Source organism: Zerene cesonia, chromosome 10, assembly GCF_012273895.1.
Source record: "Zerene cesonia ecotype Mississippi chromosome 10, Zerene_cesonia_1.1, whole genome shotgun sequence".
Lineage (NCBI taxonomy): Eukaryota > Metazoa > Arthropoda > Insecta > Lepidoptera > Pieridae > Zerene > Zerene cesonia.
In genome coordinates, this window is record NC_052111.1 from 8,913,267 (window position 1) to 8,933,897 (window position 20,631).

A 20,631-nucleotide genomic window follows, 5' to 3' on the forward strand; every position below is an offset into this window, starting at 1 on the left:
CTAAAATCAAAAACAATAATTTTATAAAAAAATATTTATTCACATACTAGGCAATGGCCTGCTTATGAATCCTTCTTCAATAAAGTAATCGTAAATCTTCCTTGTTTTATTGACGTCTATCTTCACTATCCGCCTTGCGTCCAACAACCGAAGGAATCCAAGTTTGTTGTTCTCGGCTATTAGTAAATTTTTAATTTCCAAATAGGTCCTTGGTGCCAAACGAACATGCGAACATAATATCTTCTCATTCTCCGATAGCAGGTGAAAGCCTGGCATATCTACAATGTCAAGAGGCATAGAGGTCTTTCTATATTTTTTATTAGACACAGCACCTCCATAATAACCTAAAACTAATTTGTTTTTAACTGGAGACTGACTATCGAATTTTTTGGACATGACAGATGTAAACTGCTTTTGCTCTTTTAATGCTACATCATTTTCTTGTTTCAAGTGTCTGTAGAAGCGTGCCGATTGCAGTGTTTTTATGCCATTCTTACGATACTCAATTAGCCGAGATATCTTTTGCAAAAGCGTATCTTCAAGGCTCAAGGACTCCATGAAGGCATCAAACTGCATGCCTGTCATGAATTGCATAAATGAGAGCAACCTCTCTGCTTTTGGCCTTGTTATTGTTAAATCAAACTTTTTTAACCATGATAAAAGTTTATTTGTCATAATCAAACCATGGTTTTGTATTATTCTGTATCTTCGTTTCCTCTCTTTAAGACGTGTGTTTAATGCGTTTACCAAACTGACTTTCAGTGCTTCCATACAATCGTCTTCATCATCAGAATAAGTATCTTCTATATTGAAAATATTTTCAGCATTGTGATCATAGCTGAGCTCAAATTCTGATCTGTAAGCATTATATCCAGCTAGGTGTTGGTCTCCAGGATTGTTTCTTGGTGGATTTGTACTTATTTCCATACTATACAAATAGGGTATTGTGGGTTTGGGAAATAAAGACTGTTCCGTCTCTGGTAGTAGTTTAAGCTCATCATATTGAACATTTTCAATATAGTATTTCTTGTAGTGTTCCAGACATTCAAGCTTCGATCGCGTGTGTACACTTTTAGATATTTCTTCCCAGTTCCCATAGCCGTATGTTGATAGTGCCGAAAGTAGTTTGCATTCTTCTTTTGCCGACCAGTTACAATTATCAAAAAGCGGGAAATCGTTTCTTCTTACTGCGTATTTGTGATCACTTTTGTGGGGGCCCGTTTCTTTTCCTGATGCGAAACATGGACAGCACAAATTTGTTTCGCAGTCACAACATTCTATGTACGGCTCATGAGCTACTTCTTTGCAGGCGTCGCACTTCACTTGTAATATATCGCTTGACATGTTTTATTTGTTTGTTTACAGGTCGAAGAGCTGATTCAAGACTTTTACGAGAAATACTATGACATCGACTACAAGGGCTGTCGGCATGCGTTGTTTTTGAGACTAGTCAGATAATAAATATAAAAAATACATAATGCCTTTTATTTTCTTTTCACTTAACACTAAAATAAATACGATCGATTTAAAGCTTTGCAAAAGTTGCTTTTTATAAAGGTGTCAAGTCAATGTCAATTACCAATAATGATATATGAGCTGTCAACGCCGTCAGTGGGATCGGGAGTTGCTATGTAAAAAAAAGACGCAGAAGATATTAAGTCCTATATATATAAAAAAAGCCAATATTTTCCTGGTTCTATATAAATTTTTCTGTTACACTTTTTAGAAACACTAACTATGACATTATATAATTTGACATACACAATGTGCTATCAATATTAAAAATATTGTTTCGTTGGCATTAAAAAGCTTCACGAATCCCATCATCACTTTGCACGGGTGATAGTTATATCTTGCTTTATTGTAGTAGTAGTGTTAGTTGCAGATTTCTGTTGAATATAAATACGTTCCTTAATCATAACAATAGGCCAATGAAAATATAATTCATTTATTTATTCTTATACACAAGGTCACTGAACACTACGTCGGACATTGAACTAACGAAAAATTTTAATTTCATGATAAACGTACAGGCGTGCTTCTTCTGTTTTTTATATTTTTTTTATATATATAATAAGTTTAAATATTACATCGATTTAGGATTTTTTTATTTACGAAATAGGTATACATTTATTTGTCTTATAACAAATAAATTTTAATCAATCTCCAAAAAATTTAAATTTCTATCCTTCGTCAGGCATTCATTATTGAAAATGAAGTATCGTATCTTTAATGTTGACTCTGGCAAGTATTTGGTAACCCAAATCGGTGTTAACGTTAAGCTGTTAATGAGTAATGGGCAGACAGACATTCGACACAAATTATCCTTTTGAATTTACGTAGCTAAGAGCTCTGTAGCAAAATAAAAAATTAATGTCTCATCATTTTTATCATCAATAAAAATGTGAAATCCACACCCTGGTCTGTTATGAGGCAGCCAATGAATTTAATTTCTGTTTAATTGTTAAAAAATATTCAATTACTGCAAGGATAAATATACTTAAATTTCAGGTTTATTGCTGATTCTTCTCGGGAGAAATGACCTTCCGAATCCGCGGTAGTTACTAAAAAAACCTATTCATAAACTATTCTAGATATTGCCTACTATGTAAGTTAAAAATGGAATAATTTACGAAGAATGACTAAAACGAGAGCTTTTCCATTGTTTCAATTGCAGTGGCTATACAGAATATATATGAAATTTTAATTAAATCTTTTACATTTATCCGTCAATGTGATCAATGTGAAATTGTTTTCACTTTCATGAATGAATGAATTAACTACAATTTAGGCGTTTGAGCCATTAAATCTTCAAAAAAATTAGGCGCCTGTTACTTTATATTAGCACAATTAATAACATTTTTGATCAAACATATTTTAATTGATATACCTTGTAGGTACTTAGTATATTTTGAATCCATTGCTGGATCGTCTTCTACCTTAATTAATTATAAGAAAGGCATAGTAATACCACAGATAACATAATAATATGATAATACGTAATACATCCTTTACACACTTTCACATAGCCACATCTAAAGTTGTAAATATCGCATAATTCCACGTACACTGCTTAATGAATTAACATTACACGTGCATTGATAACAGAAAACCAGCGATGGATAGACGTCGGTTGCAAAAGCAAATAAACGTGAGAAATATGAAGGGTTATCAAGCATTCGGTATTCTAGATTCAATTGAGCGGACACGTGAATGTCTCGCTTTTTCTTTGACCTACATCCCGTTTTATCGTGGTCACGTGTGCCTAATGTATATTGGATGCGATTCATATGTATCGTGAATAGTCTTCTTTAATAAATTATTGACTATGCACAATACAGCGAGAATGGAAATTAATCATAAAACGGTTGTGCAGTTACTAACCCTAAAGTTTTTTTAATTTGTTCCCTCATAAATATTAAAGCTACGTCTATAATCTAACGGTCCGCCCCGGCTATGCCCGTGGTTCGTTTTCTAGAACTTTTCTTGTTCCTTCTAAAAACGTTAAAAAACAATTAGCGAAATTGGTTGAGCCGTTCTCGAGTTTTACGGTTAACAACAAATTTGGCGATTCATTCTAATTCATATAGATTTGCTATAAATAGTATTGTGGTTTGAGAATATGGTAGTACCATTATGGTAGACCTGCCTAGCTACCTGTTGTAGGAATTTATGCCATCATTGGCTTTAACGTTAACTTATGAATCATATTTAAGTAATATACATTATACACATATTCTAATTCCTTACAGACAGCTAGGTGCTAGGTCACACTTCATTATTCAGTAATTTATAACATTATATAATACAAATTACTCAAGTACTAAACTGTAATTATTACATAAACAATTTTTTCATATTTTAATATTTCAATCTTAGATGTGATTATTATACTCTGCGCTTCGGTAATAAGAAATAAATATATATGTTGCAGTCAAAGCAACCTACATTTTTCTATAATTCTTATTTAAATACATCTTTAGTTATGTTATTTATAGTTTACGCGTAAATATAGTGTACTTTTGATAATGAACAGATACTTCAAGAATTATTTCAATAAGACCAAATAACTCTTTTCAAATTAAACTGCAACATAAAAGCATAAAAAATAATGGCGTTCTTTTGCTTATTATTTTGCTTTCTCTATAATATGTATCACTTCTTCAGTACAAAATTGAACCTTAATGCAAATTGTGATCTGATTTTACGTCAATTGTTCTCATTGCAAACTTTTCTTCATAAATTGACGTTGTTATTATATTCTAAGTTAGTATTGGTTCTTAATATTTGCTTGCAGTGAACCTATTGGTTTAATTTCTTACTTCTATTTCATGATTGGCTAAAATATTAAATCTTTGTTTGGATACATAGAAAACAGACTTATTATACGAGCGACGTCATGCTTGATCTTTATAATGTGCACATGTTTGAACGGTTGGAAATATATTTATCTCTTTCTACCACAAGCAACTTTAAATGATAGCGTATATTTTATCTCGCACTTGCGTCGAGTGAAGGTCCCAGAATGTTCTAGACGTTTTAATGTATAAATTTTGGCGCGACGGCAGCGCTACGTTTCATTCATTTGTGAAGTAGATAGTGTGAACTTGTGAGTTGTGTTGTGTGTGATTATTTTTAGCAAAATCTGTAATTATTTGTAGATTTCGGGTTTAAAAGTAAATTGTAAGTATTCGCTGCATTTATAGTGTTAATGTATTGTATTAACTGCTTTTAAAGTGAGTTTTTGTTCACAAAAACTGAAAATAAGATACAAAGTTCTAGAATATGTGAATTGTGCGGATCATCAGTATACGTCTCCAAAAATGGTGTTAGCCGTTGTAAGTGTAATCTAATGAGAATCTATTTCTTTGTTGTAGGTAAAAATGGCGAAGGATTACTACAAAATATTGGGATTGTCTAAAGGTGCAACTGACGACGAAATAAAGAAAGCATATCGCAAATTAGCCCTCAAATACCATCCGGATAAGAACAAATCGGCTGGAGCGGAAGAGAGGTTCAAGGAAGTCGCAGAAGCGTATGAAGTTCTGTCAGATAAGAAAAAGAGGAAGATTTACGATGATTACGGTGAAGAAGGTTTGAAGGGAGGAGTTGGAGGCCAGAACGGACCTGGCGGTGGCCAGTCCTTCTCATACACGTTCCACGGAGACCCAAGAGCCACGTTTGCACAGTTCTTCGGCGCTGCCAGCCCGTTCCAATCGTTCTTTGACCTAAACGGTGGGAATGGAGGTACTACGATGTTCTTCGATCGAGATATGGACGTTGATTTCGATCCATTGGCGAATATGGGTATGGGCACAGCGAGACAAGGCGGCCCAGGCGGTGCGTTCAGAAGTCACAGTTTCAACTTCCACGGCTCACCCAATAGGAAGGAGAAGACCCAAGATCCCCCGATCGAACATGACCTGTATGTGTCGCTGGAAGACATCGCAAGAGGTTGTGTAAAGAAAATGAAGATATCTCGCCGTGTGATGCAACCAGATGGTACGTCGAAGAAAGAGGACAAAGTGCTGACGATTCACGTGAAACCTGGCTGGAAGGCTGGCACCAAGATCACGTTCCAGAAGGAGGGCGATCAGGGCAGGAACAAGATCCCAGCAGATATTGTCTTCATCATTCGCGACAAACCCAACCCATTGTTCAAGAGAGAGGGCAGTGACATCAGATATACAGCCAAGATCTCACTTAAACAGGTGGGTGTTTTCATATATTGTTTATTATTGCAATGTTTGTGTTTTGGATAATTTTTTTTGTTATTTGTACTCTGCTTCATTTATATTTCTTTATAAATGACTAGGTATAAGTTCAATTATGCTACTTTTACATTGTTTAGCTGTAAAATGATAATTTACTCTTAGTGTAACTTCCTCGTAATCAGGAATATTTGATGAGTCACCTCTCATGGAAGTATTGCATGTAAACAAATCTGGAAATTTCTATGAGTACTAACCAATGTTTTTGTTTACAGGCCCTCTGTGGAACTATCATCCAAGTGCCAACAATGTCTGGAGAGAAACTGACTGTCAACCTTCAAGGTGAGATTGTGAAGCCATTCACAGTAAAACGTTTCCCCGGCTATGGGTTGCCCTTCCCCAAGGAGCCCACGCGGAAAGGTGACTTGTTAGTGGCCTTCGACATAAACTTCCCAGACAGACTAAGCTCAGGAGTAAAGGAAATTTTAATGGACACATTGCCAAATTAAAACCGAACATATGGATATCTCAGGAACGGAGTGGTGTACCCTCAGGGTTCAGGCTCAATCGTTGTGGGACATTCCTTGTAGTGTTTGATTTTGGAACTTCGTTAATTTAATGTCGCTTCCGTTACAAGGGTAGGATCTGCATTTGAGCTAGGTTATTTGTTGCCGCAGTTGTGGTCATTGCCTACAGTCATTTAGATAATTTTGTGTGACTGCTGTGAGTGTGGATAGCATTGTAATTTTTTGGCACGGTGCAGTGGATACTGATTTCTAGTGAATGATTTTGTGGTAGTTTTAGTCCTTTTAGTTTGAAACATTTTTATTTTGTCAAAATTCTATTACAAGTGGTTCTTCTAATAACAGCGAATTGTAGCAACAGTAAATTGTAGTTGAATTTTATTTATTAATGTTAATTTATTGAATCATCCACCAAATCAGTATGCATTGTTTGTGGATGAAGATGTTGTGACTGAGTTAATTCTTTGTGCGTTTTAGTACAGAGACTGACTATGTGCAAGTATTTAAATTTGATAGTTGTAAATATTTTGTATTATTCATGTAAATATTAATTAGCAGTAATTGTAAGTTTTAGGTTTCCGTACTTAGGAACTTAGCTCACGGTTACATTTTTGTGCTTTGAGAATAGAAATTGTTGTGTGCAGTCAGATTTATCTTGTATTAATCGCAATATTCAAACTTATTTAATCGATAGTTCTAGAAAAATGTTAAACACTGATATTATTCAAAAATTTTAGACCTGACTGTATATACCAAAACTAGGTTTCAAAGACTGATCATTAATACTTAGGTTCAATTGTTTGTAAGTGACGAAACTTATAATTATTGCTCTTAAAATAATGACTAATAAAAAAGAATACTGAATATTGATTTTTATTTCAAGACCCCTTCATATTCAATATTAAATCTCAAAACCCTGAAAGTAATTATAATAAATACCCAACACAAGCTATGACATTTTGATGAGCACACGAAATTATAAATCTGAAATAGCTGGTTAATATTAGATCTGAAGACGAAATTTGTTCGTTTGAAAACTGAAATAAGTAGCGCCCGACGAGCCTCGTCGCCTTGGCGTGTACAGCTGTAGAGTATGGCGTCATCGACTGGCACGAGTGTACCTTGAATGCGGGGACCATTTATACGCAAAAATTATAAAACAGCCATTTCTATTAATAACGAAATATTTGTAAATGTGATATTGAAAAAAAGAATTATATTATAGTTATTTGATGCTATGGGAACGTGAAAAAATCTAGATTAATGAAAACAAATTATAAGTGAGATAATATGAGTAATGAGTCTGATTTATATCATCGCAATTGTTTTGTTTACAAACGAATTCCTTGATAAACTTGCACTAGGAGTACGAAAAAAATTGAACCTTAGAGAGTACTAAATTAAAATTGAAGGCGTGTTTCTGTAATGTACAAGTATTGATTGTTTACTAGTGTCGCATTGCGCATCTGTGATGTTTGACCTTTGATGATAGGTATGAATTTCTGATGAACATTATGCATTCAAAGCCCTTTAATGAAATTCAAAACGTGACAGCATTTTATTCATACATTCAAATGATAATTTGTGTACATAAGTAGAATTTTTATCTTCATTTAGTTATTGAGAGAAATTTCGAAATGTAGTAGTCACGAGATGCACACGGCCTATAGGCCGTTTCCATCTGTTTTAAAATAAGTGCTGTTTTTTAAAATGCCACATTCATAGGTTTTACACCAGAAATATAGGTAAGTACTATAAATTTCTCATTTGGTTAATCATAATGTTCTAGGTAGATAAATCGCGCATGCGCTTTTCAAACTACAGTCTATATTTCGAGCAATCTTGAATCTACATCAGATATAAAAATATCTTCTACGGGGGCGGGCGCCCGCTCTTGATTACATAAAGATTGTCATAAACTGTAAATTACATGTTTAGTTGCGATAAGAGGCACGTGTGCATAATGGTTTTCTTGTTTTTTATTGTTGTAATATAATTGTTTATTTACTCACACTGTTAGTACTGTTAATAGTAAGTATTTAGTAATCTGTAATATTTTACTTTCGAGTGCATACTCCATTTAATAGGCGATTGGTAGAGTTTCAATCAGATCGAGAATCCGGAAGCAGTGTACCTTAATATTCATTTGTTAAGAATATATAAGCGCTAACATTGATTTCAATATTATTACAAAAAATATACCAAATATTTAAAGAGTGTATAAATCATAATATATCTATTTTTATAGATACTTCCTCCGCTTAGAAATAAACAATACTTATTAGATACTAGCTGTTTGCCTGAGATATAAATATAGCCTTTATCACTCAGTAAACATGAAACTTGCTAAAGGTGTAAGAATTTTTTAAATCGATACAGCAGTTTTACGTGAAAACATTACAAACACTATACAAAAGTTTTCTCTTTATAATATCAGTGTAAGTAGATAAACATAAAAGGTGAATACTAAATAAAGTTAATTTTCAGAAAGAATACCCATACACAGACTAAAACAACAAATTTTTCCATGCCTCCATGATATAGGCCAATGTGTTGTTAACCATAATGTTTAAGATAGATAGGTCGAGCCGGAATAAATTTCTTTGGAACAAGGGCAATGAACGCAAACTTTAGTCACATTTTTCTCAATACAATACCTTACCACATAAGAAAAAACACCTGTTGTATTATAAATGTGTATTTTTTGGGCCGGAATACAAAAAGTATTACAAGGTTTGTAGGTAATCAAATAACAATATTGTACTGTTAAGAAATAGTCCAATATAATAAATAAAAACGTACAACTAACAAATATCATGTACCTACCAACAACATAGTATTATGTTAAAAATCTATGTGAATGAAAATACTTGTATGTCATAACTAAATGCAAAAAGCCTCATAAATAAAACATATTCTAGAAATAAAGGCATATCAGAGTCATGTCAAAGACCTAGAACAGTAGTAAAAAATCTGTTAGATACCTACTAATTCAGTCTGCAAATTAAAAGTTGTACAAAACTTCCTGTTGGTCTGATTTCTTTTCTTTTTTAATGCTCCATTTTCAACAAAAATAATCTGACGATCTCAATTGAAATGATTTATAAATAAAATCAGGAAGGCAATGAATTTCACCAATTGTGTGAGTTACTATATGATTATAAATATCCTTAGTGTATAATATGTCTCGCGAGGTAATTAACTGGCAAAAAATTGTAACTGTAACCAAACCATTATCAATTTAACGACCAGTTAAGGACAGTTCATAAACTAACGAAAAATAATACGTTAAATTGTAAATGCGTTTGATACAGTTTAGACAATTTTTTGTCACTTCGTAAACTCACGAGATATATTATAAACTAACAGTGTTTATATCTTGCGGAGACAGACATAAAATCGGAAAATATGACTTATGGTTGCTATTTTTAGTCTACGACCGACGGTTTTTGTAGTTATATAACAAGGCTATGTCTATGGCTGAAACAGATCGTTTAAGAACTTTTGCACTGGCGCACGTTATATAATCTCAATTATACCCCATATGAATGGGGTCCCCATATGAGTGGGGAATCCTATATGAATAGGATGTCACCTACACCAGTTACCTAGTCCCTCTCTGATCTATAGTTAATCTGATCCAACTGTGAGACAAACAGAAACTACGACTCTACAATTTAAATGCTCCATTTAAATTATTTTAGACAAATTGAACCGATTTCAAAGCCGCTCAAATGAGAAAAATAAATTTATACAATAATTAGTAAAAGCGATACCCACTAATCTATTGGAACTCCGTGCCAAGAAAGCCAAGTAGGCAGTAGATAGATTGATAGAAAATTACTACCTGTGATACTATGTAGTAAGATAAATTGAAAACAAATAAGTTGCAATTAATGCCTAAAAAGCTACTAAACGATACAATAGTCATTTTAAAAACTTGATATTTCTCAATAATAAACCTTTTTTATCGGGGTCAGTAGGTGAAGAGGTCAAATCGTGAATGCTTTCAAATGCCTTTTTCCCGAACGAGAATAATTATGTAAAATTTTTCACTCACAATATTATGATCATAATACATACCCAATCTACAATTCCTACATGCCTAATGGAATTTATATAATAAATTTACCGAAAAATACCGGACCAATAGATGAAGATATATCATATAAAATTCTTATTGTAATCTGTTTGTAATGTTTAACAATAAAATTATGGAATATTCATTTAAGCCCTAACTCGTGATTATAGTTTTAATATTTTATACGTAACTATTACGGAAACAAAGATCGTTGCAGTCGCACGTTCACTTTTACGCGATGCTTCGCGAGTCGCAACCAAGCTTCCAGTGCCTTCGAGAATGAATAACCTTAGGAGACCGGTATCTGCGCGCTACACATTATACTTTATATAAATAAGTTCTAGCAAACGCGTTGGAGTTGCCAGATCTTAAACGCAAATGTCCCTAATGTTATTTTTAATTATAATATATACATATGAGTTTATATTGTTTGTTGTTACGATTGTTTGTTCTGATTAACAAAAAAAAATTGCTTTTAAATATAGTCGAGCCTTTACGTATGAAAAAGGATGAGAAATAAATTAAAAACGAAGAATCGAAAGAGTTGAAAGAGTTTGGACCTCATGTACTGTTTAGGAAGCAAAACAATAAAACAATTAATAATCAATGACACGTAATTTTCAATATATCATTAAAAGGTACTATGCACGAATACTCAATCTCCCCACAAACGAGTAAAATTTATTTTGCTGTTCTTTAAAAAAAAAGAATACACGTGCTCTTGCCAGATCACGTGTGCGTAAAACGTGACGCGTGATTACAACCACGCGACTTCATAACGAGCTCGCGCAAACGTCATTATTAACCAACCAATTTTAATGGTCATTCACTAACGCGAATTACTCGGGTTATTCACTTAGAGGGGCGGTAGCCGATAAAACATGCCATGTCCTAGTTCCTCGATTTTGTACTTCATTTCACTCAATAAAGAATAAAAGCATGTAAGAAAAGCATTAACTTTCCTTCCCGAAAGAGTTAATGTTAAAATGTCGATATAATTGTATAACCCTCCTTAGTTTTTGGTTGGGTTATGCTCATGCTCATAAAACAACTCTGACCGTGGTCTAAGTGTCTAATACAATATTTAATAAGCATTTCCTTTCTTTCGTGACTTGCATAATGCATTGCAACTTATATCGTTCTAATAGATTGACTACAACTACACAATTAATTACTGTATATTTATAAATATACTAGATAAAGTACTGAAAAAAAATTTAACATTTATTTTAACATAATAAAAATAGACCAGTCAGTATATATTATTATAAATAAATATATATTATTATTATTAATATTGAGACTACATGCAATAAAAGTATTAATTAGGCAGTAGGCCTACAAATTTTTGCTTTTGGAAAATGGTACATTTTCTATAAGACCACAATTTAATTTTGTACTCATACTTTACTAACGTTTTTGACGATTAATCGTTTTCAATCACATTATTTATTTTTGTGTTTTGACCCTTATTAAATCGGTAAGTATAAACTACTTGAGGAATAAAATCAACACGATTCTATAAATGTTGCGTTGACGCTAATTTAGACGTTAGTGCGTTGGAATCATCTCGGACTTCATGATCAAGGTAACATAAATCAAGATAAGTCAAGCAGGAGACATTGTTATCTGTTGCATTAATATTATTGTCTGTGGAAAATCTGCCAAAAGCGTACCTACCGACGTCGTTTAATTTTCCCGCCAAAGTAATTTATTTCATTATTTCTTAGTACAATTGCATTTTTATTTTTTCCCCTCTTATTGTGAATTTTACTTTTTGTTTAACGTACTTAAAGAATTTAGTGCAATTCACTTTATTTTAGTAAAAACATACACATAATTATTGAAATCATTTACAAGGCAAATGTCAACCATTAGTCATTATTAATTAAGATAATTATTATATGCAAGACAAAGAAGTACGTCATACGCTAAAACGTCAGAAAATTTGACTTTCCCTTATAAGCATGTGCATTTCAAGACGTACAGCGCTTGAACTTTAATTATAAGTAGATTATTGTTTTGGCGTCATATCATATGCAATTATATTATTGTCTCGAAGCAACGGCAATGATAACAACCGCGGAAGTTTCTCGAACGCACCTTAAGCTTTGTGTTGTTTTTATTATCAATGACATGTGGTAATTTATAGAGGCACGTGTGAAAACGATAAGTTGATAAACGCGTTAGTTCCGATTGACATTGATCCTAGATTCTAGATGGTTGAAATTTAAGAATACAGGTCTACTTATATAAAATTGTAGGATAAAGTGTGTTTTTTTTTGTTCTTCTATCTCGTCGTGTTACAACCCGAACTAGTATTAAATCATTTCATCATTTTTTATTCATGCGTATTTTTCGAATTTCTTATTTTGAAAAATCAACTTAATTATAATATGTAAACAGATAAGTGAAATTATATTGGGTACCACGGGTATCCCTATATCATAGTTGCAAAAAATTAATATCTGATATATAGTATTAGCTGGATTTGCCCGTGGTACATATATTATAGTCTATAGCAGTCACGTACATATCCGTCGGTGAAAAAAAATTTAAATTGGACGAATCGTTCCTGAGAATAGCGCGTTCAAATAAACAAAGTCTTATATTATAATATAAGTACAGTGAATCTTTAGGATTATATGTGAGGCATTTATAATATGCTTGATACACCTACATTTACATTACGTAGTTTTATTCTTCGCTAAATATACGTAAATCCTAGGTATTGTGAGATGTATTCTTAATGGTAACCTACCCAGTCAGTAGCTGAACCCATAAGCGCACAATGTAGCCTATACCTTTTCGTGATTCCATAACGGTAGGATGCCTTTAGGCTGTGAAAAGGCAGTGATATTATAAATACACGTTTCGTTCGTGCTGGATTCGTACGAGGTAGATACATCAGTGGTCAAATACCTACGCTACCAACGCATAAAACGCACGTACACTGTACATTTGTATTTTATACGTGTGAGTACTGTAATCAGGCAATCCACTAACCCGTCTCTTATCTCACCCGTGATTTTTCCTTAGAACAGAGTATTTTTCATAAAAGCTCTTATTAAAACGCCACCAAAATTAACCGATTGTCTGTACAACACGTGACATTGGGAGAATCATTCCAGTGGGATCAGGATGTTGCCAGTTAAGAAAAAGAAAAAGAAGAACTGTCTCTTTAAATTTTATGCTTCCCCCATTTCGCAAACTTTGGCCTATGTTGTCAAAATCTGTAAAAATATAAAATGATAATGGTTATAAACATTAAAACATCGTATTTTCTTTAAAATATCTGAAATAATAGAACATATTTAAATGACATACCTCCTACCTAATTGCCTTATTTTTGCTCACCTTCTATTTTATATATCCTTTTTTTTTCCTTATACTTTAAGGGTTGCCTGGTAGAGATCGCTACCTAGCGATAAGGCCGCCTTTTGCTTATTTTATGTTGTTCAGATTTTCTTTCTTTTGTTTTTTATAAGCAATAAAGAATTTCATTTCATACCTCAATAGGACCAAAATACGGTCAGCCATAAGAATTTCGTTGTTATATGCAATTTAAACAATAGTCAACAGCTCATAAACATCGTAGGTGTAATGAGAAATGACATAATGCGTTTTGTGCCAACGCCGATGCCAAACTTGTCTCTCGAGTCAATGCCAAGGCATATTTACTGCATTCAGCATATTTTATTTCAGTGCCATAAAAGTCTAGCTATTGGAAAGTGGAACGTATTAATATAAAGCTGTCATTTGGGAACAAAAACAATTTACGCATACATCTCAGGAACTAGTGGACCGATTTTAAAAATCCTGTTAATCCCTAATATGGCAGGCGTCTTATGAAACAACTTCCTTATCAATGATATTGATAATAGAAAATTTATTATATTACGAAATAAGAATTTAGAAGCATAATTCATTTGAACATATTTTAAAAGTGAAAAGAAATTGATTAAATTAAGAAACTATAGTAATTATAGTTTGATGAAATGTAAATATTCATAATACATTAATATTTCCCTTTAATATTTTATTTTTTAAAAAGCAATGGTGGCCCAATTGTGAGTACCTCGGACTTCAAAATAGATAAGTCGGGGTTCGAGACCGGGCCAGCGTGCAGGAAATAAATTTAATAAGGAAAACATCTTGAGGAAGCATGACCAAGAATCAAAAGTCGTTCTCTGATGATGATGATGATTAGAATAGATGAAAGAATATTTCCTATCTATAAAACGGGGCGCCTGCTAAATTATTAAGTTTTCTGAGTATTAAAATCTATTGAAATATTTGCATACAGGCGCATCAGTTACCTAATTAATAACATCGTACAAAAATATTTATCAAGTCGACGAAAGAAATAGTCGATTGATCGTCGATCGAGTCGAGATAATAGTCGAGAAAAATTATATTTTTATCATTATATTTCAACGATAGATTTTCAGCCACAATACAATATTTTTCTCATACTTCAATTATTACATCAAAGCTGGTATTGTGATCTCATTCAATAACACAAAACCTTGATACAGGGCCGAACTAACATTGCCTAGTTTTTATTTCATGAAAACATCTGTGCATGTTAGTCTCATTTTATGTAAAACGAACTTTGAGTGTTAGTGTTAAAGTTCATTTTACCGCATTCTTAAATTCCCCAACTATTATGTCATGAAGGATTCAAGGTTCAGGATCTAAAGACGTCGTTATTCCATATCCATAGTACCATATGGAAAAAGTGATTCTCGACCTTATTAGTATGGAGTTAAATTCACTTTTATGTATTGTAAAGCTAGTTTTATAGATTTGCAAGGTCAGCAACTGCCTACAGCTCGCCAAATATTGATGCAAAGATATGACTCATACCATAAAGAAAATATTACTTTTTGTTTTGTAGTTATATAATATTTTATATTTAAGTTTTGAGTTCAAAAAATTAAATAATTGGATATTTTTTAACATTTTTTATATGTATCATTTAACTGCAACATATTTTGAGAAATTTTGAAAGAATAGAAAAAAATTGATCACGAGGCAGGATTCGAACCTGCGTTTCTTGCCTAACCGTAGCAAAATTTTTCATTTATAAAGCATTTCAATGCTATAAAACTAAAAATTAAATGCAACATATTTTATCATATTATGTAGTGGCCTCTTGTGGGTTATGTATTTCGCATTAATTTTTGCCAGAGATTCTTATTTCATAACTCAACTTCTTTACTTGCACAAACATGGTAAACAAGATGTAACAATATAATTATAATAAGGTAATTTTATCTCTGTTTTGTTTGTCTTCATGTCAGGGATAGTCGGGCTATTGAGGTTGTATAAAAATAAAGAAAACAAACATATAAATCAAAACGAACTTTATTCAAAATCGAATAAAAGCATCAAGTCACAATATGTATTTAAATTCGTTTGGGGTGAGGGAACTCTTAAAAAATAAGCATTATTTATTTAAAACAATTACGAGCTCTTGGCACAGTTTCAATTCACATGTAATATCCATACAAATTTATTTTATTAATATACTTAATACATTGGGGAAATTACATACTTGGGGTTATTCCAAATAAATTTGAAGCTTTTGAAAAATAAATTTTATTACAGGATTAGAACCGTGTAGTGAATATTCTTCGTAGTTTTAAAGAACAATAATCAATCGAACCTAATTCTGCTATATAAATAAGACAGCATAAAAAATTATGACGAAATATCAAGAAGATATAGAATCAAAAACACTGCAAATATATTTGATAAACATAAGTAGGTTTGCATTAATTTACATGCGAAGAACCATGTTGCTCGTACAAAATCCACACTTGGAATTTCCCGCCATTTGTAATAACCCCAAAGGATTTTAATCTAAGATTATTATAACATGAGATATAAAATATGATTATTGTACTATATGGCATACTATGATATTAAATAACGGATATATGAAAATATGGACAAAGTTTGAAAATACTATAACAATACTATAATTATATCATTTCGTGTTTTGATTTAGAAAACATTATATTTATATTTTCTTTCTTTCTAGCAGCAATATCTAAAAATCATAATAAAAGGTAGCTACTTAAATTTAACATGTGTATTGTAAGAACCTTCCAGACAATTATGGAACCTAAAAAAAATTCAAAATCTGACATTCAATTGTGTGACACATTATAACAGGTTATGGTTGGATTTATTTATAAATATAATTATGAATAATTAGTCTTATATTTATTATATTCCCATTATTGCAGTATTGCACAAGATAAGGCACTTATTTAATAGCCATTAAATAGACTATACAGTTATTCAGGTATATAATATATATATATATATATATATATATATATATATATATATATATATATATATATATATATATATATATATATATATATATATATATATATATATATATATATATATATATAAAAAATGATAATTTTTGATGTTTAATATTTTAACATTCGATTTTCAATTCTTTATAGTTTTAAAAAGTCTATAAATTGTATGCGACAAGCATTTTATATGGTATGTTGAAAAAATTATATTTCTCACGAACATAAGACCACAGATTACTAAATATTTGCTACGTTATACCTACCGAAATCTTTTTATACCTTAGGAACTATAATATAATGAGTTCAACCTATTTCAGTTTTATCAATTTTTGACAAACAATCCGGTTATTTTTTTCAATTCAATTATATTTCGGTTTCAAAAACAAATTATGAAATAGCTTTGAAACCGCATGGCACAGACTATAAAAAAGTTAGACAATAAAATATTCAATACATTTTTATGATGATAAACATAATAATTACTCTCAAAATATTTTATCCATATACACAATATATTCTTTATTTATGAAGCAAAATAAAGCGGGAACTGCAAAAGTTTAAAATAAACTGAAACTTATGGACGCTTTCATCTCGAGTGAATATTAAAATTGTTTGATAAAAGCGGCCATAAATAGGACAATAAGAGTAATTTATCGATCCATTAGGAACTTTTACGAGGAAATCAATTGGTTTTATTCATAAAGATTTAATAGTTAATAATATTTGAACACTTATTTATCTATATTGCTTTATCACACAGTCACAGTAAAAATAAGGACCTGTATTTTATTAATAGACCGTTGTAAGGCTGCGATTATCTATCCATTCGTCTGTCCGTCCGTCATTACAGATCATGAGTGATACTCATTACCTGTAATAATCAGACAACAAGTAACTAGTAGATTGGTGACTACTTTTTTGCAGCTGCTCTGTAGCTGAAGCTTTAGCTTTACGGTTTAGTATCGCGTGTGCGACTCGCATTTAACCGATTTTCATATAACTGTTTCATTATTTCATGACAGTCCTTTTTTATTTGCAATATATAAGTATAAGAAACGAAGAATATTTATTTTCAATTCCTGTTTTTCCTATTGAATCAACTGCTCTGGCTTCATGGGACTCTATCTTATATTATTACATCAGAAAAACGTAATTAATATTTATATTTTTACTTCTATAATCTTTAACTAGTACATAATAGCAATCATTTAACATGGTAAATGGTAATCACTGCATATAACAAAACAATGAACAATATTTAAAGTACAAAAAATGGGAACGGGATGTGTACGAGTGTTATGCATATTTCTAACAATATAGACACTGTATTTCTATCATACTTTTGATATACACTTTACAAAGGATCAAGAAAAAAAAATGCAAAAAATGCAAAAAATGCACAAAAAGAAACAATTTGAATAATTAAATCTATTAATTTTTGGAACTAGACAAAATTTAAATGAGACTACACGAGAGGCACCAGCCTTCAAATAAAAAAAAAATCATTAAGGTTGGTTCACCCAGTTTAAGTAATGATACTGAGATACAAATACAGAAAAAGACAGTGAAATTGAAAATCTCCACTTTTTTTTTGTTAGTTAAGTAATAGTTAAAGTAAACTAATAACGGTAACTTCTTTTACAAAATATTAAAAAGGAACATGAATGTGACATTAACAAGTAAAATTAAGATATATCTTGTCTTTTTTACTGAATATTTTCGATGAATTTAATTAAAAACAAAATAAACAATTCATTTTTTAGACCACACATAATATTCAATCAATTCAAAAAAAGAAAACTTTATCAAAAAAATTGCTTTAAATAAAAAAGTAACAAATAGCATTAAAACCAAACAACAAGCAATCGAAAAAAAAACACCCATTCATCTCTACACTTTCCTCATACAAATCAAAACGAAAGACAAAATCCTACTACGTTTTTCTATTCTTCCTGCCATCCATTTTGGTTTCCTTGTTGTCCAGGTCCTTGGGGGGTGTTTCCTTCCAGGGGGTGAAGCTGGGTTGGGGCAGTTCCTTGCAATCTACTAGAGGGTTCGTAGCACTAAGGGCTTCCATGACCCTGGGCTGTGCCTGGTCGAGCAGTTCCTCATTCGCGCAGATCACACCCGCCAGGGTTGTTTTGCGTATTTCATATAATTGTTCTATGGAGGTTGAGGGAAGTTTATGATAAATAAAATATAATAGGGCAAAATTAATTGTCGTGAAAAGCGAAATAAGATAAATAGCCAGACTGTCTGAATGGTCTACGAAGGTTTGAAGGGAGAAAATATTAAAGGGTACTTTAAACAAAGGCAAAACATCGACCATAATTGAAAGTACCCATGTGCTTGAACTTGAAGAAGTCTGCCATTGCAGTTATCTAACTTGATGTGATTCTGTCTAGAACATAGATTTGGTAGCATGGGTCTGACAATTGATTTGGTGCTGGGTCTAAGTGTAACCTATAAATAGTATTATGTTATCTGTGATTATACTATGCATTGTTACTAGATTGAACTCTTTATTAGATTTTAAAATGGGTTTAAACCCACCCATTGCAGTAGTTATATATAGTTCATATAATATGACTGATTGCAGATTGTATTTATAACAATAAAAAATCAGTAGTTCCAGCTTACTTTTATTATTATTATTTTTTATTGAACTCAAATGGTCTACGGGGTCTGATAACTCACGGAGTGTAAACCGCACGTCCGGCTGGTCGGTCTCATACCAGAACCTGTCGGCTACCTTCAGCCGGTAGAACTGGTCCGCCACCAGACACGTGAGAGTGGCCCCGAGCAAGCGCCCGCGTGGGGCTTCTGCTAGGGCGCCGGTGTATAGGTCTATGTCGTCTACGCTCCTGGGGGTTAAATGGAATGATCGGTATAGTTTATGTTTGTAGGATGGTGTTGCTGTAGTCAATGGATTTAGAGTAAAATTTCGTTAGGGTATAATATGTATGCATTTGAGTGAAATATGTATTAATAGTGTATTAAAAAGTCAGATTTTGTTTATTTGCCGGGTTTTAGTTTTTTGAATGATATTTTTTAAACTGCAGAACAATATTTACATCTCACCTAAATAAACAACAAAGTCTACTATACTACTAATTGTAGTATAGTGTTATGTTATCTTTGCTACTACTTAATCCTGACATCACTAAAACTCACTTATAAATCTTCGAGATCCGACTCAAAGACATATCATCAAAGATCCCCTGGAGGTCTTGGAAGCTGGTGGGTCTCGGCAGACCGCACAGCTCTCTCCAGGCAGGGTACGCGGGCAGACCATGGTCTCTCCCGCGCTGGATGTTAAGCGACACCAGGTCCAAGCCGCACGGGTGGGCCATGGTGTCTGTGGTGCTGCTGAGGGAGGAGTTCCCTTTGGGACGTTCGAACAGGTGGTTGCTGAGCTGTGGGGTTGTAGGTTGTAGGTATGTAAGTAAATTTTGGTGAAGGTTTTGTATTATGGTATTTATAAACATTATTAAGTCTGAAAGTCGTGTGTTTCTTGCGTTAATTTTTTCAAATATACGTGTGTAGGGTGTGAGTGTAAAGTTTAGGGTACCAACTACAAATATTATAAGTGTGAAAGTGTGTTTGTATGTCTTTCTGTCACATCATAACTGAGCGATTTTAAGCTAGAGAGGACATGGGCTACTATTACCGCGGAAACATTTCATTCCCATGAATTTCTCCTGAATAACAAGATGTTTTATGTATAAAAATCCTAATTGTTTTTTTTTTATTTATATCCGTTGATAATAAATGATATTACTTTAGACATTAGGATATTACAATATTAGTTTATTTAGTCATAGGACTAAACTAGACTGAATTTTTTGTCTCAATCAAGTGAAGCATATTTTGGTGATGTTTCTGTGCACGGCGGTGCGCATGGCGGAGCGCACAGCGCCGCCTTACCTCAGCGGTGACGTGCGGGTGCACGCTGTGCACGGGGGTGCGCA

General features: G+C 32.5%; 3 protein-coding genes across 4 annotated transcripts in view; 2 read left to right on the forward strand and 1 right to left on the reverse strand.

The window, feature by feature from the left end:
- Positions 1–1,472, forward strand: part of LOC119829405 (cysteine-rich protein 2-binding protein) — a 13,085-nt gene extending 11,613 nt beyond the window's left edge. The window contains exon 12 of the mRNA XM_038351884.1: positions 1,342–1,472. Within this exon, the coding sequence (XP_038207812.1) occupies positions 1,342–1,458 (117 nt within the window). The 3' untranslated portion in view covers positions 1,459–1,472. The remainder of the gene's footprint in view (positions 1–1,341) is intronic.
- Positions 1,473–4,539: 3,067 nt separating this feature from the next.
- LOC119829300 (dnaJ protein homolog 1) lies at positions 4,540–7,097 on the forward strand. Its single transcript, XM_038351754.1, has 3 exons — positions 4,540–4,683; positions 4,878–5,711; positions 5,987–7,097. Exons 2-3 carry the CDS (start codon positions 4,884–4,886, stop codon positions 6,218–6,220), a joined length of 1,062 nt encoding a protein of 353 aa, XP_038207682.1. The 5' UTR covers positions 4,540–4,683; positions 4,878–4,883; the 3' UTR covers positions 6,221–7,097.
- Positions 7,098–18,151: 11,054 nt separating this feature from the next.
- Positions 18,152–20,631, reverse strand: part of LOC119829624 (peroxidase) — a 21,428-nt gene continuing 18,948 nt past the window's right edge. The window contains exons 12-15 of one of the 2 annotated variants that reach the window (XM_038352233.1): positions 20,588–20,631; positions 19,835–20,076; positions 19,358–19,524; positions 18,152–18,823 (exon numbers count right to left, since the gene is read on the reverse strand). In XM_038352233.1, the coding sequence (XP_038208161.1) occupies positions 18,594–18,823; positions 19,358–19,524; positions 19,835–20,076; positions 20,588–20,631 (683 nt within the window). In that variant the 3' untranslated portion in view covers positions 18,152–18,593. The remainder of the gene's footprint in view (positions 18,824–19,357; positions 19,525–19,834; positions 20,077–20,587) is intronic. The other variant, XM_038352232.1, reaches the window with a different exon arrangement.